The sequence below is a fragment of the Aphelocoma coerulescens genome, chromosome 9 (assembly GCF_041296385.1).
Source record: "Aphelocoma coerulescens isolate FSJ_1873_10779 chromosome 9, UR_Acoe_1.0, whole genome shotgun sequence".
Taxonomy (NCBI): Eukaryota; Metazoa; Chordata; class Aves; order Passeriformes; family Corvidae; genus Aphelocoma; species Aphelocoma coerulescens.
In genome coordinates this window covers 11,813,950-11,841,232 of record NC_091023.1, presented here as the reverse complement: position 1 = coordinate 11,841,232, position 27,283 = coordinate 11,813,950, and the positions used below count along the sequence as shown (strand labels likewise).

Sequence of the window (27,283 nt, the reverse complement as noted above, 5' to 3'; positions counted from 1 at the left end):
GTAAACCTTAAATTATATAACTTTCTCCATCACAGGAGACTCATCTCATTTTTTGGTCTTTTAAGAAGACCAAAGTGTACCCTCTGATACAAAGTTCTTGTTCAGCTTCAAGCTCAATTTAACTCAAATCTCTCCAAAAGTTATGATGAGTAAGCTTCACAGAGAGGTAGAAAAAAAATCCTTAAATAGGGTAAATCCAGGTTCGTTCCTGAGAATGCTGTATTTAAAAAATTGTAGGAAATCATTCAATGGGGCTTGGTGAAGAGAAATATATTTTTCCTTTCCAAATCTCCTACTGAGAAAGAAGCAGGGTGCAGGGGATTAAACATACAAAAAACCAATACCCCCCTCCCCACTTTTGTTTTTGTTCCCATACTGATTCACAACTCCTTTAGTCTACAACTCTTCCTTCTACTCTTCATTTGCATGAAGAATTTTCTCTCTACTGCTGGGCAACTACTACAGCAGACATTTCAGTACAAAAGGAAAGAGTTTTCTTTACCAGTGTTCTAGAAGCAGCATCATCCCCAGCTGGAAGTAATTGCAAGTCAGCGCTACATGTCATCTGTCCTCAAGGGACCATCTTATCTACTGCATGATGGAAGTAAATAAAGTCTTACAGCTCATTTTGTCTCTTGACAAGCTTCAGCTTCCCCGTCACCCTATGTGTGTGTTCACGTGAGTGGTGGCAGGGGAGTGGGGCATGGCAAGGAGAAGGTACCTCAGCTGATGTGGACACACACTGGCAATTGCACAAGTTTGAAATGAAAAGTCCTTGTTCCAGATTTGAGGGCACTAAAAGTTACCTAGTAAGAATTTACCAGTATAAAAGTTAAGCATTTCAGGTTTCTGGTAACATGGTAGTAAATTTAAATCTTTATTCATAATTGAAAATGAAGGCTGAGGAACCTTTACTCTGAAGTTCATATGAAGGAAAACAGTAATTTTATCCTATCCTAATAGTCTGCACACAGATAACTGCTGTATCATTTACCTACTCAAGATATAGAAATAAAAATGAGAAATAGTTCAATTTGATTAAATAGCTTAACACTATAGTTTCTACCCACATACATTTTACATGCTTATTTTCATAGCTGAACCCTTTCAAAAGTACTAGGTTTTTTGTCCTTTCTCCTCCTCCCCTCCCCCCAACTGACAAGCCTTACATGTTTAAATTAAAAAAAAAAAAACAAACCAACACTTGCACAGAATCTAGGGAGAAGAGGAGTTTATTGAGTTTTACCTGTCTGAAAAGTGCTGGTGAAAAGTTGCCATTTCATGCTCTGTCTACAGACAAGATAAGTCAAAAGATAAATTGTTGCAAAAAACAAGCTCATTTGAAAACTGAGTGTTTCTCCAGAACTTCTTACCATTCCTAAGTGAACACAAATGTGAGAAGTTTTTACATGAAGCTAATCCTTTTCATTGTCAGATGCAACATCTACACTTAAGGTCCCTCACAACTATTAAAATACTTTCAGGCAGTATTAATACAGAGAAGCAATTAGTCATATCTTCAAGAAGCCAGGTATCCCAGCTCTAAAAGTGCATCATTTAAAACATTAGTCATGGAGTATTTTGAAAGAACATCTCATTCAGTATTAATGCATGCCATTATTACAAAAATATTCATTGCATAATGTAAGAACAACAACTTTCTTTTGTAGACAACAAAAAGCATGCTGAATGGTATGAGATCAATATAAATCTATTTTTAATGAGGTTTAAGACACTGTTCAAGTCCCATTAAGAGCAGCTTTCTCCAACTGTGCATCAGTGTAGGCTTGCACAGCTGTTTTTCACTAATGTGGCTTAGACTGGCCCCAAACTTAAAGCAGGGCATTAAGACTGGATCTTGCATTTTAGAAATCCTTCATTTAATTTGTTTAAATAAAATATTAAAAACCACTGTAATAATTAGGTATAAAAGTTAAGTAACAAATTCGGGCCTAACTAGCACAACATACAGGTATTTACACAAATGCAGATTTGCTGTGGTCTTTAATATTGAGAAGACATCAGAATGTGAACCATGTGCTCAAACCACCCCCCCCCCCCCCAAGACAGAACAAAACAAAAACTTGGGGAAGAGTAATATAAATTGCATGTCAGATCAACTGCCCAAGTCATAGCCCAAGAGCATGGCTCAAGCCTGGTTCAAACTGAGCAGCAGTCACAAGTAAACCAGTCTGGTTGTAGTCATTTTAGCAACTGCTCTTTTAAGTTACACTGAAAATAATTAACTCCAAGTCAACAGGGTATTTCTATAAAGCAGTTGATGACACCAATTTTCTAAATAGATGATAATGAAATACATAGAAAGTCCAACATGAAAGAGCAGACGAAGATGTGAGATGTTAAAAAGATGCAACAAAACAGATATATAAATTAAACAGGAATGTTTAATCAAGACAATCCTTTTTCTTTTTTTTTTTTCTTAAACAGAGGTTCTTCTGGAAATTTTTAAATTGGAAAATCAAAGCCTATTCCCACAATAGTGAGGCCACTTCTTTCAAGCAGCTCTGTTGTACAACTTTTACCAGGATCCTAAACTATTTAAATTGTTTTCTATTGATATTTCTGAACTAAAAAGTTTTAAAATATTGTATAGATTTTATTTGTGCTCCACATATTACAAGCAATTAACAACACAAAGAAAGGTTCAATTCTTCAGCTAGAACACCAAACTCTATACCAAGTATTACATGTACACAATACTTGCACAGTGACAAGCACAAGAAAGTACTAGTTGAGCACTTACTTCCAGATATCCATACCAACTCTTAAAATCCACTTCACTTCTCCCATGCCACCCAGTCTACAATTTAAGGCATCTCCACACAGCCATCCATCCACTGACCCACCCACTCCCATACACACAATTTATGTTGGAGGTGTTTACTCTTACAAAGAAATCACTAGGTCAATCAGGTACCATTTATTATTTATCCCTCTAACTGTGTCAGCATTGAGATATGACAGTTAAACCAGTGTTAAATCAATACAATATTTACAGAGCACAGCACATTAAGCTTGAGACACTCACTTGGAGGATAAAACCACATTTTAGAACAGGACAAAGGTCACCATTATTATGTGTTTGAAAACAGCTATTTACAGGTCCCTATGACATAACTATAGTCTGTACACTGTTCCAACGGGGCAGGCAAAAAGCAGGATAGGCATTTATTTTAAGGGAATTTAAACATACAATTTGGAAGCATATTATTATGCTACCCTGAACGCCATAAACCACCTTAACATTCTTCAAGGTGGTCTCATATCCTAGAATGGCATGTCCAGCTGATACAAAACAGACAACACAACATTTACTTTGTGGAGAGTATTTACTCCAGCTATTCAAACATCTGAACTTTGAAGGCAATTCGTCCCAGAAACTTGTCACGGTCATCTTGATTTTTTAAATTAGGTGAGCCCAGGATCTTACACTCAATTGCTATTTCTTCTTTGGTACTGTTGGCGGTAATTACTAGTTGAACAGCCACTAGAGGCTGTAAATAGTGAGCCTAGTAAACAGAAAGATGGGGAAAATATTTGAGAGACCAGAGTAAGTTAGCATTAAATTAACATGTAATCTATCAGAACAGTTAAGAAAAAAGCTCATTAAGAACCCAACTTTTCAAAGCCCAATCTGACTCATGCAAGACACTTTTTTTTCCCCAGGTAAGAAATACATTCTTCATACCATTTCTTTAATATAGTCAACATAATTTGAGTCACAGACAGTATCTTCAAGAGGCATATGACTTTACCCCTTTCTATTACATTAGGTCAAATTTTTCTAGAAACCTTCAATGAAACAACCTCAGAAATGAGTGTCTTCCAACCTGTTCTATTGTCCTTCTGCTTGTTTTGGGTTTGGTTTGGCAGGGTGGGTGTAATCTGCTACAGAATCTAACTTTTTTAGCAGGGTTTACAGTGGGGTTTTTTTTCCCAAAAGCATGACTCAACAAATACTAATAAACCAGCTTCCCTTGTTCCCTATCCCATTTACTTGTTCAGCAACAAACCATTCTGAAAGGTGTTATGTGTTTAACAGCTTTACATAGAAACCTTTCCTTGAACATCCTGACAGTATCCTTCCTGATCAGTCACATTTGGTGGAGAAATTAGAATTGGTGACTATAAGAAAAATTAAAATTTAAGAATGAGAGCAGAATCAATTCTTTTTTTTTGTCAACCCAATATTGTACCTCACATCCGATTCAATAAGGACAACTTTCATTCTCTTGTAAAGTGCTTATGAATTAAATAGGAACTTATTATACACTGTTAAGGCAGCATTTTATGCAACATTCATTAAGTATTTCCATAATTTATTAATATTTTTAGGTCAGTACTGTTGACTGCTGATTAAGCAAAATTATTTTCCAGGTATTTTCATGTACATCGGTGGACTAAATACAACACTACAGTATTATGTAAGTATAAACCTTAAATTTTAATTGAACAAAATTTTGTGTTAAGATTTTTTTCCCACCTCATTAACTTAGAAGACACTTAAATACATTTCTGTTGTTTTTAGGCTATCTTCTCCAGCAAAGAACACACTACATAAGACTCGAAAGTCTCATTTCCAAAGAATGATGTCATGGAAGTAGATGTGCTAAAATCTTTAATGTGAAGCACTAGTAAGAAATAGATTGAAGCAACTGCTTTCATTGGATAGTGGTTTTATTAGATCAGAAATTTTCCTGTGCTCCCAATAAACTTCAGACTGGGAGGGAGGAAATGCAGCTAGGCAAGGCTCCCTCAAAAACTTTCCAGTTGTACTGGTGATACCACACCTCGAGTTTTCTAAAATCATAACTAAAATTCCCATGTTTCCTCAGGGAGAGAAGTCGTCTCACCATCAAGGTTTTTCCAAAGGGGTACGCAAATTTCTATGATGTTTTTGGAAAGAGATGATACCAGAATAGACTTTTACTCAGTATAAAATTGGGAGGAGGAGGGAAGAGAGGCAGCATCCCCATTAACTATGTCAGATCATCTAAAAAAGGGAACATTCTCCAAGGTCAGAGAGTTGGGCTCATTGTACCAAGCAGCAAAAGACAAATAACCATCCCAGACCACAAAATTGTAGATATTAGTACTTTTCTGGCTCCTACCTGAACAAGAGAAGCAAGTTTATTCAAATCTTAACTCCTTTACAGAATAAAGTAATTTAACAGTTCCACACTGATATTAAAAATCCGTTGCACAGCCAAGAAATCAATCCAGACCCTTGAGACCTAATCAAAAACTTCTCACAACTCTTCTTACTGCCTCTTGTTTTTCTCAGTATGCTAATGTTACAATAATTAGGCCTTCACATAAGCAAGAATCCCTACACCACAGCCTCTGTTCCACAGGACAAAGTGAACACAAAAGGACAATGAACCACAAACTGGGTGGGGAAAAAAAAGAATTAAAAAAAGATTGTTCTTAATCACCTAATTCAAGCAAGGAATAGCCCTGTGTTTTGCCTGTCTTCATTACTGTATTTTCATAATCTTTCATTTTCCATCAGTATTGCACCAAGATGGGAATTTTGTTAGTAAAGTTGTTTATCCTGTCCTTGGTACAGACTGGATCTTGACATGTCAAGGTTCACAGATGCTGTATTTTGCATTTCTTAGGGAAGCAGTGCTCTCCTTCCCCATTCTTTCATTCCAAGAATAGGATAGAGTCTGTACTGACTCCAGCTGTTGGAAGCACAGACAATCTCCCCTCTAGTTTGCATATCTAAGTGAATAGATGGGGTACCAATTCACAAGATGGCAACAAAATGGAAAATACAGATCTACCTCTTAGTAACCTGAAAGCAAATGTTGAAGGAAAAGAAACTCCTTCCTCATTAGTAAAAGCCATGGGAAGATAAAAAAGGTTATGAAACTGCTGCAAGTATAGGCTACACTGGAAAAATAACTGTCAAAGGAGTAATTTAATACAAAAATCACTTTGGTGAAATTACAACCACCCACCATGGTACACTATGGATCTAATAGATTTATGGTTTAAAAAGTACCTTTATCTTCAGTGGTGAACAGTGTTTGTTAGACTAAATAACCTTGTCAGTATGAGGCAATATAATTTTATATTTTACAGAAGGTACAGATTTTCTGCATACAGTGATCACAAACTGATGCAAGAAAATATAAAAATTAATTAAATTCAAGTTTCAAAAGAAACTGGAGTTTAATTCTATGTATTCTGTGTTCATAAAGTAGTGAGTTTGGGGTTTTTACAACAATAATTTAAAAAAACCCTAAACCTATCTGCTGCCTTGAAGTCCTTCTTCATAAAACGGGCCAAACAGAAAACATGACATGCAAGCCACAAAGAAATATAATCAACACCATAAGGACTTACAAACTTAATATCCTATACAGAAACACCAAGGAGCTATTGGAAAGTGTATTGTAATATAAAGACCCAGTTTACTTTTCCTGCCTTTCCCTGCATTCAAAAAGACTCCAAAAGATTTCAGTGAGGAAAAAAGAGCAGCCACTCTCAAGACTGCTGGTATACAGCCACTCCTTCATTAGGACAATGCCCAGTTTGTTCATGTCTGCCAAAGCACGTTTCCAGTCTAGAGAGCTGTGAAATGTCTGCATGTGCAATATTCCTTAGCAGTACATCATTACAAAGTTCAAACTTCAGAATTAATCTGCTACTAGCAACTGTAAATACACACAGAAACAAAACACTGACAAAGTGAAGACCATCATTAAGGGATACTTACATGCAAGCTTTTCCCATAGTATGGGAAGTACATCAAGTCCATCGCGCCATTAGGAGGAAAATAATTTATCTGAACCATGCCTTCTTCCTATAATTGGAGACAGCAACAAAAGTAGAAGTTAGCATTTGCTTGCATAAAAATGAACACAAAACTAAAATTATAACCCAGTGATAAAGTGCAAGATACGTAAAAAAGGGCAACTGACCTACAAACTCATAGAATAATTCAGAACAGATTTCTTTTGGCAGTCACATGCTGCACACATCTGCTGCAGTAAGGATTACCAGTATCACGTAAATTAGCAATCAAGTCAAAGACAGCTTGCCTTCATACTTATGAGTCAAAGAAATGAGGAAGGGGGAAGAGTATATTCATTGTAATAAGTAATTCAACAACCCAAACCCCTCCATATATAACTAAAATCCCAAGTATCCCCAAGCAAGCCTGTGCATTTTGGTGAACCATGTGCTGTTTAAAGCCAGGTTTTTAAGTCTCTCAAGCTTGCAATGATACAAGCCTTCACAGAGAACCACAGACACTTCTCTGCAATAGTGTTACTCCTAACATCAGGTGCCCTCCATCCTTCAAATACAGGCCACCTAAGAAGAAACTCAAGTTTAAAATGGTGATGTTGCTGGAGGTGTGTCATCACCACCTTAGAGGAGCAATATATATAGATATATGCAGGCCATATCACTCAACTGGCCCCTGCAACCCCAAATCCTGAAATAAGTAGCAGCTACCTATAAAGCTGCAGCCTATTTCTGAATTAGGAGTCACTCAATACATAAAATATACAAAATATGTATATATGACTGAGCTGTCCACACACAGGCTATCCGTATAGCAATATATAAACACCTCTCCCTATATACAATATTCTTCAAGACTGTATATCCTGGCAGAATATCAAACTACTGGAAGTTCAAACCACTAGGAAATGTCCACATCTAATGTGACTTTCTGTAATAAATTAAATGTATTACCATAACCAAGGGAAATGTCATTAAAACAACCCCCCAAAATGTTAAATGTAAGTTCAGAACATTCAATGCTTATTCCATGTAATTCACAAGTTCAAAGTGTATTAGCAAGTTTCATTGTTTTTTCTCTATTACCATATTCAACAGCTGTAATTTTAAACAGATACCCTACAAAGTTCAGGAGACAATTGCAGTAAGATCAAAACATATTTAAGAACAAGCCACAGCTCAAGGCTACCTTCTTTTCACCTCCTCAAAAGAACATACAATTTTTTTTAGGATATGGCCACATTCTCATTCCTTTGCAGTCTAAATTATTGGAATTATTCAATATATGTTTATTAAGTATTCTGGACCTTGAGCTTGCAAATATAACTATTAAGCGGAAATATGTCGATTTTCAGCATTATTCTTTATTTTATTTAAAGCTCATGCAGCTGAAAATGCTCCCCTCTCAAATATGTTGCTGAAATAATGGTTAAATAATCAGCATATGGAATAACATAGGCAAGGTAAATAGGAGTAGTGCTTTCTGGAGCAGCTTAATACAAGGCATGCATGCAGTCATCACTATACACTAAATATATGCATTAGGCTATCAGTGCAATAGCAGGGAGGTTCTAAGGCATGCAGCTGCCTATCTAATGCAACAGCTGGGGGGGTTGCAGATTTTCTTGAATAAACAATCCTAATTAATGTCCCTACACAATTAAATAAAAGCAAACCAAAAAACACCTAAACAACCTGCATTTGCTGAAGAACATCAAGAATCAGTCCATTAGTGAGTGTCACTTTTTCTGCTTATCATTTAGTTTCCACAAAGAGCTGCTGACAGTCAGCAAATCTAAAAATCAGACAACTTAGCTGGGCAGGCATGTCACCAAAACTGCACTGACAGACTTACACCTCACTAACTGGGTCTTTATTAAAACTGTAGTTTAGAAAGAAGAATTTACCATATGTTGAAATAATATACAAAGACCCTAGGAAAGAATTTGGGCAGGAATGCTCTACAGGCCCTTGAGAAGAAATGGAGAAGATAAAGAGCAGTGTCCATTAGTAGAAACTGTTAAACAACAGAGACTTCTGTCACAAAAAGCAAGTTAACTCAGATCCTGAGTATGATGACAAAAGCAAGGCACATAGTGTCATTCATACAGCCATTCTTCATTCTTGTCAACTGGAAAGTGATACCTAACACAAAGCCAAGATGGTCATTAAACAGTAGAAAAAGATATGTTTTGGAATTACGGCTTTTTTTTCTTTTCTCTAGTTGAAAATTAAAAAAAAAAATCAAATCTACCAATTTTCAGTAAAGGTTGTTTTAACTTGAAAGGAATACTGCTGCAAGATGTTCTAGCACGTATGAAACTGCACAACTCTGGCCCCAAACTAAAGACCTAAAATGCTGATCTTCAAACTTCTTGGAGACAGAATCTTTTGTTGGTTTGTTTCTCTTTGTGGAGATTCTCAAGACTACAGCAGATTAGCTCCTCCAGGGTGCAGGAGAAAGAACCAGTTGTAATGAGTGTCTGACACTGCAAACACTCACTTCCCTGACCTACAGAAATTACAGTGATGACAGCTTCAACTACATCAGGGCAGAGGGGGAAGCATCTCCAGGTGTAAGTGTTCTGACTCTGAAATCACTCATCTAAAATTTTTCCATTAAAAAAAATAAACACAGAAAAAGTGCAGGGAGAAGAAAGAAGAATCACCTTACAGGAGAATGCCTGAAGAACATAAATTCCACACTGAAAAACTTAAATGATGCTTCAGGTGGCCAAGACTGGCAGGATGTGCAGACAGAAGCTACTAACTTAATTTTGTGTTTGAGAGACTTGTAAAAGCAAAAATACCATTTAAAAGTCAGATGGTGTTAAGTCCAGGCACACACACCTCCAAATTGCTCTCAGTATATGTAGGATTGATGCACAGAAGTTCCATCTGGACATGAGGAAGAACCTTTTTTCTGTGCAGTGATTGGGCACTGGAACAGATTGCCCAGAGAGTGCGTGGAGTCTCTCTCACTGGAGATATTCCAGAACTGTCTGGACACAACCTTGTGCCATGGGCTCTAGGATGACCCTGCCTGAGCAGGGAGGTGGGACCAGATGACCACCGTGGTCCCTTCCAACCTTATCCACTCTGTGACTCTTAACTGTAAGAAATACTTAAAAACAGATGAAAGCAAAATAAAAATCAGTAAACAGTAAATCTACAGGATGACTTCTAACTGGTATTCTAAGCTTTCTTAAGCAAGTAAATTCTAAGCTTTCCTAAGCTATAGGATGAATTCTAATTGGAATTCTAAGCTTTCCTAAGCAAGTAAATCATTATGAACTAGGGTTACAATAGGCTAGTAGAGATAAAAAAGATGCATTCAAAGTAGCAAAGCCTGACAAATATTTCCCTGGAAGTCACTAAAGAACTATAGATTAATAATTTTAAAATTCAAACCCATCACACTTGTGTAGATCAGAAAAATGTTAACTGGATATGGTAGCAGAACTTTGTACTTATAGAAAAAGGATGCAAGAAAACACACAATTTATTTCTACCATAAAAAAATAGCAAAAAACCCCACCATGATCAACCAAGTTGTTATCAAACTTAACTCTTTTGCTCGTGAAACCTGTTAAGAGGGTAAGTATCATCTGCTTTGTATAGTTTTTACTACTGTCTCATAGAGCATCCATAGAAGAAAGGTGAAGAAATACAATCATAAAACAGCCTTACCATCAATATTTTATATATCACTTGTTCTCAACACATCACAAGGCATTTCTGGTGGAAATTATGATGATTGCCCTGGACCCTATTCAGTGTTTCAATAAGGACTTGAGATGCAAACACAAGTTCATTCATTGATGGCACCAAGCTAAGAAGTGCAAAACACTTGAGAGAATTTGGTCCCTTTAAAATCACAAAAAATGACAGAGGAGGGGCCAAAAATAGCCATATGAAAGTCAAAGCTGTGAACTTTGAGAAATCACATCTATAGATACAGACTGGGAAATAACCAGGAGGAGGATTTAAATAGTAAAACAATGAAAATACAGACTCAATGTATTACAAACAACAAATTCACCCTGCTTCCAATGTGTTCACAAAGGGAGAAATGCTATCATTAACAGTATCTCAGCTAGAGGCAAACTTCAGCCCAGTTTGGGATATCACATTGAAAAAGAAAATTGAAGTAGATACATCAAAGAAAAAAAGAGTACTAGTAGAAGTAAAAGGAGCTTAATTGCTTTATTCTATTCAAGAGAACAATGTGGGGTTTTGTGAATGGAAGCAAAGAATTCAAGTAAGTAATCTCAAGTAAGTAATCTCAAGTAAGTAATCTCAAGTAAGTAATCTCAAGTAAGTAATCTCAAGTAAGTAATCTCAAGTAAGTAATCTCAAGTAAGTAATCTCAAGTAAGTAATCTCAAGTAAGTAATCTCAAGTAAGTAATCTCAAGTAAGTAATCTCAAGTAAGTAATCTCAAGTAAGTAATCTCAAGTAAGTAATCTCAAGTAAGTAATCTCAAGTAAGTGGAGGAATCACCTTTGCTTGCAATGGACTGTCATGGAGAGATCAAGACTTTCAAAGACTCCACAAAAATCAAGTATTAAAATCTATGCCTACCACAGGTATCTAGGATGAAGGCAGAAACCCTTAGAAGTGTTTGTCTCATTAACTGCTGATGTTTCCCAGCCTACACTTTTATCAGTGACCAGAAGCTAAAAGCCAGGACTCTGCCCCTTGCTCAAGCCACAAACTTACCAACGGTTTCACTGCTCCCCAAGCAGTCTAGGAAAAACACCCATAAGTCAAAGTAATTATTATAATGGCAATAAAACATTCTGTGTAAATCCATTGGTACATAACAAATATGCAAAGATTAGCTGTTATTATAAGTAGTTTATACTCGATTTGAAGGCAACTTTTATTTGAGCGGTAACATTAGTTTCCACACGCAGTTTTCTTACCCATCATTTATAAAATTGTCTAAGGTGCACTTGCAGCATGGAGAAAAAATAAAAATATAGGTTATGAAATGGGAAAACAAAATATAACTCACAATAAATAAACAAACAAGACCACAAATACACATGTATGCATTTTCCTCAGCTCTAAACCAAGTCAGGTAGCTCAAACACACCTGAAGATGAAAGAACAACCAAAAAACTTCTGTAAGTACACAGAAGAAATTAAAAGACACTAAAACTAAATTAGACATACAGTAAGATGAAAAACACAAACAAAAATATGAAGTCTCTAAGAAGAAGGGAAGAGAGTGAAATAAACTACTTCATTATTCATCCTAATCACAAGGAAAATAAAAAACACATTTATTTCTTACATCCTGAACTGACCTTAGGGGTACACTGTATATGTGGCTCTCCTTCAGGTTTTAATCCAATTACCTAAAAGAGACAAAATTAAAATATTTACAGACCCTTTTCCCCTTTCCAGTTTTATAGGCTGAATCTGAACTTTTCCCTCACTAAATATGAGTTCATACAGGGAATAAATCTATTCAGTGTCATTTTTATCTAAACATAATTTTAAACTAGAACTGCGATTTAAAGTATTGTTAAGTTAAATAGTTTACTCAGGTCAACTCAAAATAGTTACAGTAGTCACAGAAAGTACTGCTTTCTTATTTTACATTTAGCATGTAACTTTAATGGCTCAAACCACTTAGCAATTCAAGTAACACATATCATTGAGAAGTCAAATAGAAGTCAAGTAGAGTTTTCATCACCTTTCATAGTTGAGTTACACAATGCATTACATTCTAGTTAAGAGTTCTGGAACACAGACATGAAGTAAAACACACTTTGCAGAGTGGTCTAGAATCTGTTTTACAGAACAGTAAGTAAAAGCAAAGAACAATGCACTTCTCAAAACAGGATTCAGATATTTTGATGCAAGTAGTCAAAGCCAATACCTGTAAGTATTAGAATGCTCAAAAAAGGTCACTTCATATTACTCTCTGAAACTGCGCAATGTTTCAGTAAATTACACTGTTCTAGAAATGCAGGTATCTTGAGAAACAAATTGAACATATATTTCAGTCCTTTCCACAGTCATTTCTTCATACAGCAGTAGTTTGGAGCACTTGTACTAAGAATTTAAAAACAAGTAGGCACTTACTCTGTTCATTTTCACAAGCACACAGGGAGTTCCTCTAGAATAGCCAAAATTTGTATCTTCCTTCCCAGAGCATTGTCCAAGCTCAGAGAGGTTAAATCGACAAGCCTTTTTAACAGCAGCATCATTCTGATCAAAGATCTTTCCCCGTGTACAGTCTATGTTTTGGGACTGCTTTGAATCATTATAAGCTATGAAACAGAAACAGCTTGTAAATCCATGGTATATAAAGCATATAAGTAGCCAAAACCTGCATATGCCTACATAAATAATTATAGTGTTATTTCCCTAGTAGTTTTCTCAAAGAAGTATTTTCAGAGCACTATGTCTCTTACATCCATCTTAACAAACACTTTTTCAAAGCCTATAGAGAAGTAGTAGTGTACTTGAATGAAAAAATAGAGTATTACAGAAGAATTAATACTTTCCTGCTTTTTAAATTGGAACAATAATCACAACTTCATTAATTCCTGCACATAAACTAACTATATATTCTAAGCTAATAATGTATTAAAATATAAACAATCGAGTTTTTACCTGGGAACTCAACCAGTTTTCCCTTTGCATATGTTTCTTTTACAAATAAATACACAGGAAAACTTAAAAGTATTTCAATAACTAATATTAAATTGCCTTTACATTTACATCAGGTAGTATAATTTATCTTACACTAACATCCCAAGTTGTTTCTCACTTTCTTGTGTTTCTGATGTGCACAAATCACACTGTCACAAATGCTAAACTATTCCCATTTAAGATACTTTGTAGTTTCTTCCCCTCCCTTACACCCCAGCCCCCGGCTAAAAAGGTAAAATGGAGAAAGGGAAGTTCATCCTCGATGTAAGACCCTCTCCTGCAGGAGAGGCAGGTAGTCATGAAATGCAGCATTCCTCTCAGGAACCCTTGGCAGAGCTCTGAAAGTAAAGCCTACTCATAGAAGCTTTTAGTAGGCACCAAAACTATGAATATGGAGAGATTCAAGTATTGCTGTAACAAAGCAACTCATGCACACAGGTGAGATTTCGCAGCACCTTCTTCATTCTGACTTACAAATTTTGAGGGGTTAAACATTAATATTTTCAATTGATTTCCATATTATTAGAATAAGTGTACATACAGGCACATACATAAAATATGACAAACTAGTGATTTTGCCATCCTTCAGACTTGTCCTGTTACCTTTTGTCCATGTTCTAAATTCAGTGTTTTAATATTTCTGGCTGTAAATACTGTGTATCAGAGTGAAAAATCAATAAAATGCAATTAATTTAATCTTTGTGTGCCTAATTTTTCAAAGAGACACTCAAGTTCTCCTGACTGAAGTATTCTCAGTCACCAAATCATTTAGATTAAGACTAAGATAAGTCTTGATAAACATTGTCTCCAAATACAAAACCTATGTTATTTTACATTTAATTCTTTTGGCATATGCAAATTGCTACATCTTACAGCATTTAAATAACCACATCACCCAAAACTCTCCATTTTGTACTGCACTATTCCTCATGCTTTACAGGCATTATACTTACCTTTTTCTGTAACATATAGACTTTTATAACACATATCTGCAGTAACCCTGAACTTGAATTAGTCTCCATTAGCAATCAGTAACTACAAGCAATAAATAAAATAATGTACTCAAGATTAAGACTCCTAAATTACTTGGGCAATTGTAAGTAACTTACTTACATTCAAGGAAGTTTTGAAGTGTAGCAACATATTCTGAATACGACTGGCTGTCACTCTTGTTAAAGTAAAATTCCAATGCAGTGTCTGGCTTTGGTGAAATCATAAGTCCTTAAAAATAAAAAGTTCAAGTTAGGAACTAAGCAACTTATCTTTCCTACACCACTCTAACCCCATCTCAAATATCCATAAATTGGAAAATGTCTATCTGTAAAGAAACATTAATATTACCCCTATATTCCACAGTACTGGAAGGTACTTCGTGTTTGAAGCCAGTTATCAAAATCAGCATTACATTAATTAACATTTAAATCTAACCCAGTGTATAACTGCAATTCACAAACCAAACCCAAGCGATTAGGAAAAGCAAAATCAGCAAATTAATCACTTTCAATCAAAGATTTTTACTGATCCACTTTCCACACTCAGTAAATTAAGCTTAAAAAATAATTGAAAAAATATCCAAAAGCACACCCAGAAAACCTTCAGTTCAAGAAATGGGTCAAAGCTTTAGGCAATACAGAATGAAGCTATGATTGTACTATTTTCATAGAAACAGAAAAAATATTTTTAAAAATTTGATTATGCATAAAGCTGGCTTGAAAGTTACCCCACTTGAAACAGGTAAGTCAAGTTAGTTTTCAGTCTTCTTCTCCAACTCCTCAAACAAAGTTTAGGTGCCACCTGTTCCATGGAGAATGCAAGACACTTCACACAGCCACAGGGGCACGGCTCAGCCAGGCCTGGGGACCATGAATGCTCCAGAGCTGCCTCCCAGCCCCCACAGCACCAGCATTCCCTGTGGAAACTCCAGCTCCTTTTGGCCACTGGCTGGGGCACTGGGGCAAGAACCACCCACGGCCAGGAGCCAGAGCTGCAGGAGGTACGAGGACGTGGATCACCAAAGGCTGAATCCAGCCTCAGCTGAAGGATGGACAAGGCACACGTGGAGTAGGGCTCTCTTGAGAGCTGAACTGCCCCTGCTTTCCAGCATATGGCCCAGGAAGGTGCAGAGTTCAATCTTAAGAGATTTTTCTGGAGCAGGTAAAAGCAAAAGGCACACTAATACACACAGCCTGTGCCACTGGGAGCTGTCACTAACACAGGTACCTGATGCTTCTATTACTCATCACAGCTTCAGCAGCAGATGAAACAGCACTACACCACCAGATATTGCAGCAGAGATTAAATCTGTTCAAAAAAGGGTGTATAACTGATTGTTTTATTCGCACTACCTTAAGGTGACTCTTATTTAATAAAAATAATTAGCACAGATAAAAATGCTGCAGTTGTGATTAACAGGTGAGCATCCATGCATCTGTCTCTTCAAGTACAGCTGAGAACAGACATTGCAGTTCCACGAAAGAAAAAAAAAACTAACAAACCAAAACCAAACAAATACAAAAAATCCCAAACCCAACCTATATTTTAGCAGATTCATTTTCTTCTAAGTTAGAATATTAAAATTGTTTGATCAAAGTCAAATTTGGCATAAAGGAAGAAGCTCCAATTACACAGCAACTGATTGTATCACCTTAGGATGCCATGTAGTTTTCCTATCCTCTGGCAAAACCAATTAAAACTAGATTCCCAAATGAATTAAATTTAAGGCAGAAAACAAAAATCTCAAAAAAAAAATTCAAACCAGGCCTTTATAAAAAAAAAAAAAAAAAACATTTAAGAAAGTAAGACTTCAATGGGAAGATAAAGTTAGGTTACTGTAGTTAACCACCACAGTAAGGTTTTGAAAGCTTATCAAAAGTGTAGTTAAGTAGCCCAGGCCTATTAAGGATTTACCTACAGAAATGGCCAAGCTTCTCATCCAAAGGCAGAAATTATTTACAAATACTCGCTAATTGCAACTCGCAAGTAATAAAGATCTATACTAGAAATTCATCACAGACAAACATCTTTTAGCTTTTAAAAAAACCCCAGATATAATTTAATGGTTTTTATTCTAGGTCTTTTGTAGGATTCCCAATAAATCATAAATCCTCTTTTTTTGCAACAACAGCAGTTAAATTATTTCCATGGCTGCCAGAAGTAAAGGCCTTAATGACTGACAGTCCATATAAAACTACAAATACTATTTTGACTGCAGATTACTTTGCACCATTACAGTCATTTTCTGGCCTTCACATTGAACTGGGATTCAGCAAAATAAAACGTAATTAGTAGTAGGGCTGAAAAATCACTGAAGGGGTTTTACACATTAAGAACTTTTAGGGGATACAAGATTATTATCTACAGAATTATAATGTAAATGGAAGACTTAAATTGTATTTTTCAAAGGGAATATGACAAAATAACTAAATTAGTCATCAGTGAATGAAAAAATCATTTGAATGAAAAAATAATTAAGATTTAATGCTTCAGGGGAATGTCAGAAACATCCTACAAGGAGAGGACTGCTCCACTTCCAGTGGATTACAGTCTGCCTAAAAACTATGGTGTAAATTCTACAGAAAAAAGCTATTTGAAGGACTGATGCATAGACTGTGAGAGATGCAGGATTTGAGCTCTTCTAGCGGAACAGAATTAACAGCCTCAGCATAGGATCACACCTAGGATTGTAAAAGAGATTACATTATATTACAATTCCAGGAGGGATTTTAAAAAAAAGGTTTTAAAATCATCTGGATTTGATTTATACTATTATACCCCAGTGTACAAAGTCAAATATCAATTATAAAATAAATCAATTATGAGATTTCCAAGTATGTTTAACATAAGAGCAGAACCTCTGACCTACGGCATCCAGGTTTTGTGTGTAGATTTTTTTTTTAAAGAATTTAAGTTTACAGCCAGCAACATTACATGTCTCACTGCAAATGAAAAACGACAGAGTTAAGGAGAAACATTAAAACAGAAACAAGCAATCTGATTAATGTATGAGTTACTAAAGACATGGTTAATAGAGAGATTTAATTCAGAAATGTTACAGGAATTCTTCAATTAAAAACTAATTGTGGCATATATACTTTTAAAAACAAACATCCCTTATGACTTATTTCAAAGCCAAGGAAAATTAATACCCTGAACTGCAAGAGAGAAGAAATGTCACTAGCATTAAGTAGTAGCCTAGCATTAAGCCACAGTTACCCACAGCTCCATCCACTATGACACTTTTGACTTCCACAACAGACACAATGGAAATGGGGAGAAATGGTCAACTAAGCCACCTTTTTTTCTCATTTATTTTTCTTCTCTTTTTTTTTTTTTCTTATTTATATTTTTCAGCATCTAGCCCATTCTTAGATTGGGAAAAACAGCACATATCCTCAAAATCCCTTACAATATGACACTTATTAGAGCAGGCCAGAACACTATACCAAAAAGAATTCTGTTCAGAATCCACAGACGTTCATCACACTGGCCCCACTGCAACTTACTCACACAAAGGTTACTGTACCATCTTAAGAGTGGATACAGCTGCAAGATGATGCTCAATTTTAAGAGCTTTGCATTCAACAAAAGGAAAAAGTGTTTTAAAAAATAATGTTGTCTCACTTCCACCAAATCATTATATTGGGGAAGACAACCACTTTATTACTCATTCTTATTTGCACAGGTTGTTTTTTTTTAAACATATAGTTCCTTGAAGCAGCCAACAGTGGGATGGGTGGGCAGTACACAAAGGAAGCAATAGTTACAGGAAGCAAGATACCACTTTTAGTGGCAGCTACGTGTTACATGAACTTCGCTTCATCATAAAACAGGACCCTCTCTCTAGTAGATCCCTACGTAACAGGTAAACAATCCCTGAAATCCACAGACATTCCATGTCAGTTGGAAACTACCGAATACTGTAATAAAAACTCTGCAAAGGCCTCTGTCCCACAGTCCTTACATGCTCTTGAGCAGATCACACCCATAGTACAGCCTTCCTCTACCTTCTGCAAAGTATCAAACACTAATCAAGGTGGCCTTCCATCTCATCCAAGAGAACTGGTTTAGAGTATCCTTAAAGCAATTCAATTAAATTATAAATGCACTTCGACATCAGCATGTTGTATAGATCTGCAGGCAAAATTGTGGTCTACATAACAAATTCAACTGACAGGAGCTTAGAGGAAAAAACAGCAAAAGTTGATACATACACACAAAAGTGTATTGCCTGAAATTATGCAATAAACATATATAACTAGCCTCATGCCAAGTTTTACCTTTGCAACCTGCAAGTAACTGAATAATGATCACGGTTTCCCACAAGTAGTTCATACTTCAAACAAGTTCTCAAACAAAACCCAGTTCTTAAACCAGACCGAAGTTTATGAAAAAATAAATACAGCGTTACCTGGACTAGAAATCCGGTCACGGTATTTCGGTATATCACTGCTCAGTGTCTGAAGCATAACCCACATTGTGAATGTGAAGAGTGCTGCTAGGAAGCCATAGAATACCAGATAGAATAGCAAGATCAATCCTGCAAAGAAAAAGCTAAAATTACTATTTTCATTTAATCTAATTCCATTACCTATTTTGAAAATCAAAATGAGAAATTAGCAATACAATGTTTGTAGTCATAAATACACCTCTAGCATACATATGTAATGCACAGTGCACAATCGTGCATACAAAAAGGTTTTCTTAATACTTTCTGATTCTTAAAGCTTATAGGGCATTTTGGCATCTCTATTTTTAAAAGAAGCATTAAAAAACACTCTTTCGGCTATACAGGAAAGCTGGCAAAGATGATTAAGCAGTGCATTAGAAAAAAAATAAAGTTTTACTTGTGTACAGGAATTTTAGCTTTGTATCTGGTTGTTGGGAAGATGAAAGAACTGAGGGAAAAATAAAATTATTACACTGGATCCAGACCAGGGAGGAAGCAATTGGCACTTTAATAACATAGTTGATATTTGAGGGAACACCACACAGAGCAGTCCTTCACATATGTCCTGTTACAAGATACTTCTCAAGGTGAAAATGCTTTCTGCCACATTCTTTTGAAAACAAACCAAGCCTTCTTGTCAGACTTAATCCAACCTAACACACACACCTGTTTTACCAATCTACCTTGGAGACCCAGGAACCCCACTGAATTCACCAATTACACAGCTGTTACCAGCTTCAACTTGTTTTGCTAACTGAACATTCAATATCAACCTAAAAAAGTGTGTGGGATTCTGTTTTAAGACTTGAGACTTGAGGGCACATGCAGAGACTTTGTCAAAAAAGAATGGTGGCTATTAAAAGTACTGAAGAGATTGGATGCTTGGACTGAGAGCCATCATTAAAACCTTTGTATTTCAAAAACGTAACCAAATGTTGACACAAATTCAATTTTTATTGGATATTCTAGCTGTAAGGATGCTATCAGAAGCCAGAGATCTAACTCGGGTATGAAGAAAAGCACATGAAAACGATTATGCAACATCCTACCACTGACACTTGATTATGTGAGAGAATCAAGTGCAGAATTTTTTAACCTTTCACAGAAAAGGAAAGAGCAAAAGCAAACACGACTGTACCCCAGTGCTATGCACTGTCCACTGGAGATGACAGAAGGAAGCCTAAGCCCTGGCTCCTGTCCCAGAAACTGTGTTTGCACTTTGCACTGAAATAGTCTCTAGGGTAGTATGGTCCCCAGAAACCCGTGACTGCTAAAAATCGAAGTACCCGTTTTACTTCTCCCAAAAGAATTCTGTGTACATCCATTAAAATGACGTGGTTTCCAAATTCTTTACTGTAAGTAAAGTTCTTGACAGCAACCAACTGAATGTTAGCGGATTTTTGGTTTGGTTTTAGTTTTAAATTTCACATGTTGAGGAAGTTACCTACCAATCTGCAATAATCTGAAAGTGATCAGATATTTAAAATACACTTGAAACCACCAAGATGTAAGATTCTATGAAGTGATTAGAAGTAGCAGAGCATGTAAACACAAACAAGATTACTCTATAATGAACAAGACAGTTGGACATCTATTGTAAATGATTGCTAAGGTTATTTAGAAGCTATTTAGCTGGTAAAAAGAAAACATGAAAACTAATAGTAGAAATACTAGTCAATGAAAGCCATTATAAAAGTTGCATCTGTACTTGGCACAGCAGCAATTTGTTTTACCTACAAGCTTATAATTGCATCAACTTAATTCAAAGCAGAACAAGGATCTTCCGATTAATATCCAATGTATTCCAGGTATTACAAAACCAACCAACCAAAAAAGCTCCCTTACAAAACGCCTGGTCAGCTTTTATTTTGATCCATACAAGTTAATCAGCTATTGGATACACTTTCATCAAACTGTCTAGAAAATACACTTTTCATCAAGTGACCAAGACATTCACCAAACAGTCCCAACAGAGCAGAAGAATTTGACATGTAAGACAAGACAAGCAGCTACTGTGGCAAGTAGTGTAAAAGCAAGAAAATCAGGGAAATTATTTCAGAATACACCTGTATTTTAATTTCTGAAACAATATGCCAAACTTCATTGAGAAAAGAACAAACTGATGAGCATAACACAGGCAATAAGAGCACAGTGGTGTGCAGTGCTAAGCAGACATGGCCCTAAGAACAGTCCCACTTTGGGCCAACACTACCCCATCACCCATATTCCCGGTCTCAGAGCTGACCCTGAAGAGCAGGTCCCAGAAGGGGCAGCTCTCCCCCATTGGGTCATTAGTGTCCTACCCTCCTACACAGCCCTTCATTCCAGCGGGGCTGGCAGGGCTGGAGCCCTTTCCCCACCAAGGGCAGCAGCAGAGCAGAACTGGGGAGCTCTCATGCCCTTTAGGGAGCACCAGTATATGGGTAATACAGTCATCGCGACCCTGTGGTGGAGACTGCAGTGCCAACAGCATCTTCCCCAGTCCCTCTTCCTCCCAGCAGCATCCCAACCACTGGGGAGATGCAGCAGGAACGTGGCTGGAAACGCTGTTTCTATTCACAGCCCTGAAGTTCTGCTAGCCTCCCCCAGCCCAGCAAAGCGCATGCGTGCTCACACACAGATTATTTTTAATCTTTGTTTTAATATAGCTTGTAAATGCACTGCAGAGCGCTGACCACTAAACTGACCCATTTACGCTACTTTGCCACATTAAAAGGAGGGGGAAAAAAACCAAATAAAATCCCCTCTGCAACTTCCAACAGCCCCAAACTGAGTAAGCTGCTCTTTGTGAGCCTATTTGTACTAATTATCCTTAGCTAATCACAGTGAGCAAGCCATAACCTGTCAAGAAACTCTGCCAAAATAACTTCACGTAACACTGGGTTTCTTGTCAGGAAACAAGATGCACCCAAGTAACAGTGAAAAGCTATCCTCCATATTTCCTCCAAGCAAAGTACAGCTTCCACATCTAACATGCAACCCAATTCAATTGTTGTAGAACATCTTGTACACCAAAACTATAGAACAAGAAAAACTCAAACCCAAAATTTTGCATTACAATTTACCTAATTGTTTTGGTTTGTTTTTCTCTTTGCAGGGCATCACCGTACCAAAAACACTTCTTCATATCCTAACCACATCAATAAGCAAGTCAAATCTGGAAAACTGCAATTTCTGAACCAACATCTTGATATTGTCATTAGCTGGAATTCATTTGCAGGAATCAAACACTTCTCCACTATGAAAATTAGAATTTCTGACTCTGGTGAATGCAAGATATCACATACTGGGCCATCATTTCCATGATGAATACAAGCTTTCCAAACTTTACATGGCAAAAAGCAATAAAAAGCTTGTCACTCTGGCATAAACCACACTGGCTCTACCTGTATGTAATGCATAGTTGCTATATACAGGTATCAATATAAACACTCCCACAAACAGGGGAGCAATTATTCAACATTACCTGCAACAACAAAAATGAAATGCTGCTTTTATGGTTTGTTGGATTCCATGCTGTACTGATCGTACCACCTGCATGATTGTCCTTCACACCTTTAACGAGTGGGATTTAAACACCCAAGTGATATTCCTACTGACTACTACCAGTGCCAGGAACATCAAGGAGTTTTAGTCCACCTGCAAATGGACTTCCTTACTTTAAGCTAACATAACTATACACATGAAATAATCACAAATCGTGTTTCAACCTTACTTCTTGCACACTCAAGAATTCTTGTTTTCCAGATCTGGATGACACCACAGGGAGGAAGAGAAAGTCTTGGAAGAAATATAACCTCAGCCCCATGTCACATTTTATGTCACAATAAGCCAGGGCTCCGCAAAGAACATGGCTACACCTCAGGAGACAATAAAAACTGTCAAATGCAACACTTGCAAAGAGTCACAAAAGCCAGTGTCTAATGTCATGATTAAGCATTTAGAACACCCTCCCCAAAATACACTTACTGTACTACTAGAGCGTACTGATACCTGTAACAAGACAAGATGCCTTTTTTCAGTGATCTGTACCAAGGAAAATAAAATATTCTACTGCAATGGCAGACAGTGATGACAGAATGTTGAATATTACACTACTCATGAAGAAAGCTAAATGTCAATAAATCCATCTGAAAACACCAATAAAGAAGACAGAATAACCACATCAGAAAAGCAGTTAAAACTCTGACAGCACTGTATGTTCAACTAGGAATTGAGTGAAGACAAAAAAAGAAGCAAAGCTGGACCCTTTGTTATGGCAGCCAACAAGAGTGTAATTCCATTGACATGGTGGAAAGCTTTCCTAAAAATCAGGTGTTGGGTTTTGTTGGTGGGGTTTTTGTTTGTTTGTAATTACAAACACATCTGAGCACCAAAGGATACAACTAAGCAATCAAAAGAAAATTCAGTAGGTCCAAACTTCTATGTACTTCAAGACAATGCCACCTCTGCCTCAAACACCCTGACACAACACAGCTTTACAGAAAGACTTAAATACACTTGATATGACATTTAGTATGACGAGAGACAAAGTATTGCTACTGTCTATACTGCTCTTTTTTTTGGGTACAAATTATTTTCCTGTAACTTTGTATGAAAGAATTAACTATCTTGTAAGACAGTGCACATGTCTGAGTGTGCAGTGAGCATCTCATTACAGGACTTTTATGATGATCTCACTCCATTCTTGCTCTAACTCTAGGCAGACACAGCGCCTTGCCATTACAGGCAGAGACAGATGCTGATCTTTTTGCTTGCGGGAAGGCCCCACCCAGCAGCCTCTCGAATCCTCCTTTCTCTGCTCTACCTGATTAAAAGTTGGGTGTACCCCAGGACCCACCCTCCTTCCCATCACCTCTTCAAGGACTATCGGTATCCCTCATGCCTTGCTGCTGACAACATCACAGCCTCCAGTCAGGAGTTTTTCCCAGTATTTTGTCTCTTTAATACAAGAAATGATTATGCCAAATAATTAAAAATAGAAGAGTTTGGGGGGGAGTGTGTGTAGGTTTGGATATCAACTTGTGAAAGCTTCAAACTGAAGTACCCCACAAGCCTGCAAAACAATTAAGCGGAAGTCTCTAATTTTTTCCACAGGAGGAGACATATTATAGGGTTTTCACCAAGCTGTAAAAGGCAATTCTTTATCAAACTCTAAAATGCAGCCTCATGACAAATGAGTATAGGAGCCGCTTGTGTTTGATCTTTTCACAAATCCTCATGTGGAAATGGCAGATAGAGGAGTACTCCAACGCCATAGCCCTGGGATTCACAGAGAATTGCTGCCGTGCAGTTGCAATTTACATAAACCCCCGGGACTGTGTCAGACTAGGGCAAAACACGCACATACTGTGAATAATTATTTAACAGTTTCTCTACTGTTTGTGTCTTATTTCTGTGAGGAAGCTGTCTTGAGATAATAGAAATGCGCACAGAAGAATCAGAGCCAGCTGAATTCTCATGGTGCTGCCCTTGGGAACACGACAACCCAGCAGACTGGCAACCAGAGCTGTCCTCTCCAACGTCCTCCCTCGCCTTTCAGCCGAGAGACCAGCAACAGGAAAGAAACAGTAGTAGGTGAGAGAGCTCTAAGCTCACACCTCACCTCTACAGTAAGAGCAGGAGACCAAACCCTGCATATTCTCCTGTGCCAACAGAGCCACCCAATTAGTGACCTGGCATTAAAAAGTAAAACCAAACAGAAAACCATACACCATGCCCCAAATCAGTCAGACAATGATTAAATTAAATAAGCACAGTATGTTAATTATGGAATGCCAAAACAAACAAATATTGATGAAAAAATACACTGAAAATTTATGGTGTTACTGAGCATTCACTTCCTAATGTCCAGGCTGAGGAAATGGTATAAAGCAGTAACCACATGCCAATCACCTGAACTACTAAATAAAATTTCTTAATGAAGTAAAATTACTTGACTTACCTACACAAAGTAGGATTATTCAAAATGTCTACAGATACTGTCTCAAAAGAATCTTTTATCAACAGTTGTAGAAACTCAGTCACCAACTAATTAATCTCAATTTCAAATGTTGTTGGCCTTGGTCTAACACGGACTAGTAACATCCTAAGTGACTTATCCTACTAGATAGGTTTAAACAGAGGAGATGGTTTTATCTTCACCTTTTTAAAAAAAAAACAAAAACAACCTTGCAAGCTATTTCTAACATATCTACAGTCTGTGCTGCTCAGACTCATGACACAGCCAGACTTCTGCAAACCACACACCCAGCCCACGCACTTGAGGAAACCTGCCTGTACAGAAAGATCACTAGACAACAGCATAGTGGAAATTTCCTATCCTTTGCTATTCAACTGGCAGAGTAGCTGCAAGCTCTTATTTCCATCTGAATGGAGGGGAACTCCTGTCAGGGCTCGGGCCCTCTCCTGACAGATAGGAGACACTGGCACGGCAGAGAAAGTACACCCCATGCACAGTCCACTTAAAGCTCCTCCTCCCTATTTCAACATCAGTATTCATTGAGATCGCGTCAAGGCCAAGGATGTATTGGCCTGTTCCTTTACACCACGCTGAGATTCTTGTTGGTTTTGCAAGCACAACTATTAAGTATCCCAACTACATCCAAGTTTTGGGAGGAGACGCAGCATTTTCTGAAGTCAGTAAATATGTCCCATGAGGGCTGAAGAAACATCCTAATATTAAGCATTTGTACAACTGTTTAATATGAGAAAACACACTCGGAAAATCCAAATATTTTTATTGGAAGCAACCAGATTACGATAACATGCTTTCCAGCTCAGAGGAAAGCAATAGGATGACTACCTGAAAACAGGAAAACAAACACTGCCTTCACAGGCTTTACTGGAGAGCCTTCATTTAAAGCTTCCTTTAAGAAAATAAAAGGCCCAGAAGCCCTACGCTGGAACAAATTTAGCACAATGACGCACAACCACACACAACGATCACTTTCTGGAATTGGGGCTCCTGAACTTTGGGCGGCGGGGGGAGGGGGTGTGTGTGTTGGGGATTTTCCTTTGCTCTCCCTCCCCGACCTGCAGCTACAAGTACAAAGGCAATTCGCCCTCATTCATTGTGGATTCCCTGCGCCGCTGGAGCACGGATGGGGGGAAGGGGGGCGAGATGAGGAAGGGGGGGCGTCGGGAACGGCTGGAGCGGGGGAGCTGCTCCGGCACGCGCAGGCTGCGGACGGTGCGGGTGATGCCGCGGGCGGGGCCGCCCCGCACCTCGCGGCGGAAGCCCGTCACGACCGCACCGCGGCGCCCCCGCGGCGCCCCCGGCAGAGCGGGCGGGAAAGGAGCCCGCGGGCCCGCACCGGTTGCGGGGCGGGCGCTGAGTCAGCTCGGGACGCGCCCCGGGAACTCCCCTTTCCCCCGACCCGCGCCCCTGCTGTCACGGACGGAGCTATTTTTAGACCAGCAGTTGTAACGGACACCGGGGCGCGTGCGCCGCCGCGGCCGCGCGGGCCGCCTCACCTGGCGCGCGCTGCCCCCGCATCCCCCCGGAGACCCTCCCGCATCCCGTCCCCTCATCCCCGCGGGGGGCTCTCCAGCCCGTCCCCGTATCCCCGCGGGGGGCCCTCCCGCATCCCGCCCCCGCGCCCCCACCTCTCGCGCTCGGCCCCGTTCCCCGCCACCCCTCGGTTTCTCCGGCGGCTCGCCCCGCCCTTGTCCCCCGCGGCAGCCCTTACCCCAGCTCTTCGCCGTGCGCCCCAGGAACTCGCCGCTGTTGGGATTGTAGATGAACTGCCGCCACTCGGCCATGCTCTGGCGGAAGGGCTTCTTCGTTTCCTTAGACATGGCGAGGCGAGGAGCGGCTGCGTCGCGCACCCCGGCGGCAGAGCCTCCCCGGCACAGAAAGCCGCAACCAGCGCCCGCTCCCAACCGCTAAGTAACTGCGGCCGCGGCGCCCGGCGGGAGAGCGGGCGGGGGCCGGGCACGCCGAGACCTTCCCCAATCCCGCCCTCCTTCCCTCTGCCCGCCCCCGCGCGGGGCGGGCCCCGCAGCGCTCCGCCCACAGCCGGCCCCGGCCGCCGCGCGCGCCCCCTGCCGGCCAGCACCGCCCTGCTGCGGAGGCGCGCGGGGGCACGCGGCCCGGCCTGGCGGAGCGGGGCAGAGCGGGGCAGAGCCGAGCGCGGGCAGAGCGCGGGGCCCGCACGGCCCCAGCGGCGGGCACGGGCCGGCACCGCTCCTCGACCCCGCCGGGCCCCTCCCAGGCCGCCTCCGGGCACCCGTGACCCCGCCGTGTGCCGGGCCGGTGCGGCGCTGGGGATGTTGCGCGGCGGGGCGGGTCCTGATGCACAACGCATCTTAGAGAAGTGCCAGGGGACAGAAAGGCTCGCAAGTGTAACCTCCGTCTCGGCACTCCGTCCGTGATCCAGAACCG

The 27,283-nt window shown here is 39.1% G+C and overlaps 1 protein-coding gene across 2 annotated transcripts; it reads right to left on the bottom strand.

Moving 5' to 3' along the window:
- Positions 1–1,216: 1,216 nt before the first annotated feature.
- Positions 1,217–26,842, bottom strand: ATP1B3 (ATPase Na+/K+ transporting subunit beta 3). Of its 2 annotated transcripts, XM_069024076.1 has the most exons (8): positions 26,589–26,842; positions 18,859–18,987; positions 14,565–14,672; positions 12,879–13,066; positions 12,095–12,145; positions 11,502–11,528; positions 6,749–6,835; positions 1,217–3,530 (listed from the first exon to the last, which is right to left on the bottom strand). In XM_069024076.1, exons 1-8 carry the CDS (start codon positions 26,695–26,697, stop codon positions 3,360–3,362), a joined length of 870 nt encoding a protein of 289 aa, XP_068880177.1. In that variant the 5' UTR covers positions 26,698–26,842; the 3' UTR covers positions 1,217–3,359. The 2 variants fall into 2 exon arrangements, with proteins under 2 accessions (XP_068880177.1, XP_068880176.1); XM_069024075.1 differs by lacking the exon at positions 11,502–11,528 and having other exon boundaries at positions 26,589–26,840.
- Between the last annotated feature and the right edge of the window lie 441 nt (positions 26,843–27,283).

Bases quoted from the DNA above. Each gene is read 5' to 3' on its own strand.
- ATP1B3 (XM_069024076.1), bottom strand. From the start codon at position 26,697: ATGTCTAAGGAAACGAAGAAGCCCTTCCGCCAGAGCATGGCCGAGTGG. The intron at 18,988-26,588 runs GTAAGGGCTGCC...TTTTCTTTGCAG, and splicing joins GCGCACGGCGAAGAGCTGGG to GATTGATCTTGCTATTCTAT. The intron at 3,531-6,748 runs GTAAGTATCCCT...TCTGTTTACTAG, and splicing joins ACTATGGGAAAAGCTTGCAT to GCTCACTATTTACAGCCTCT.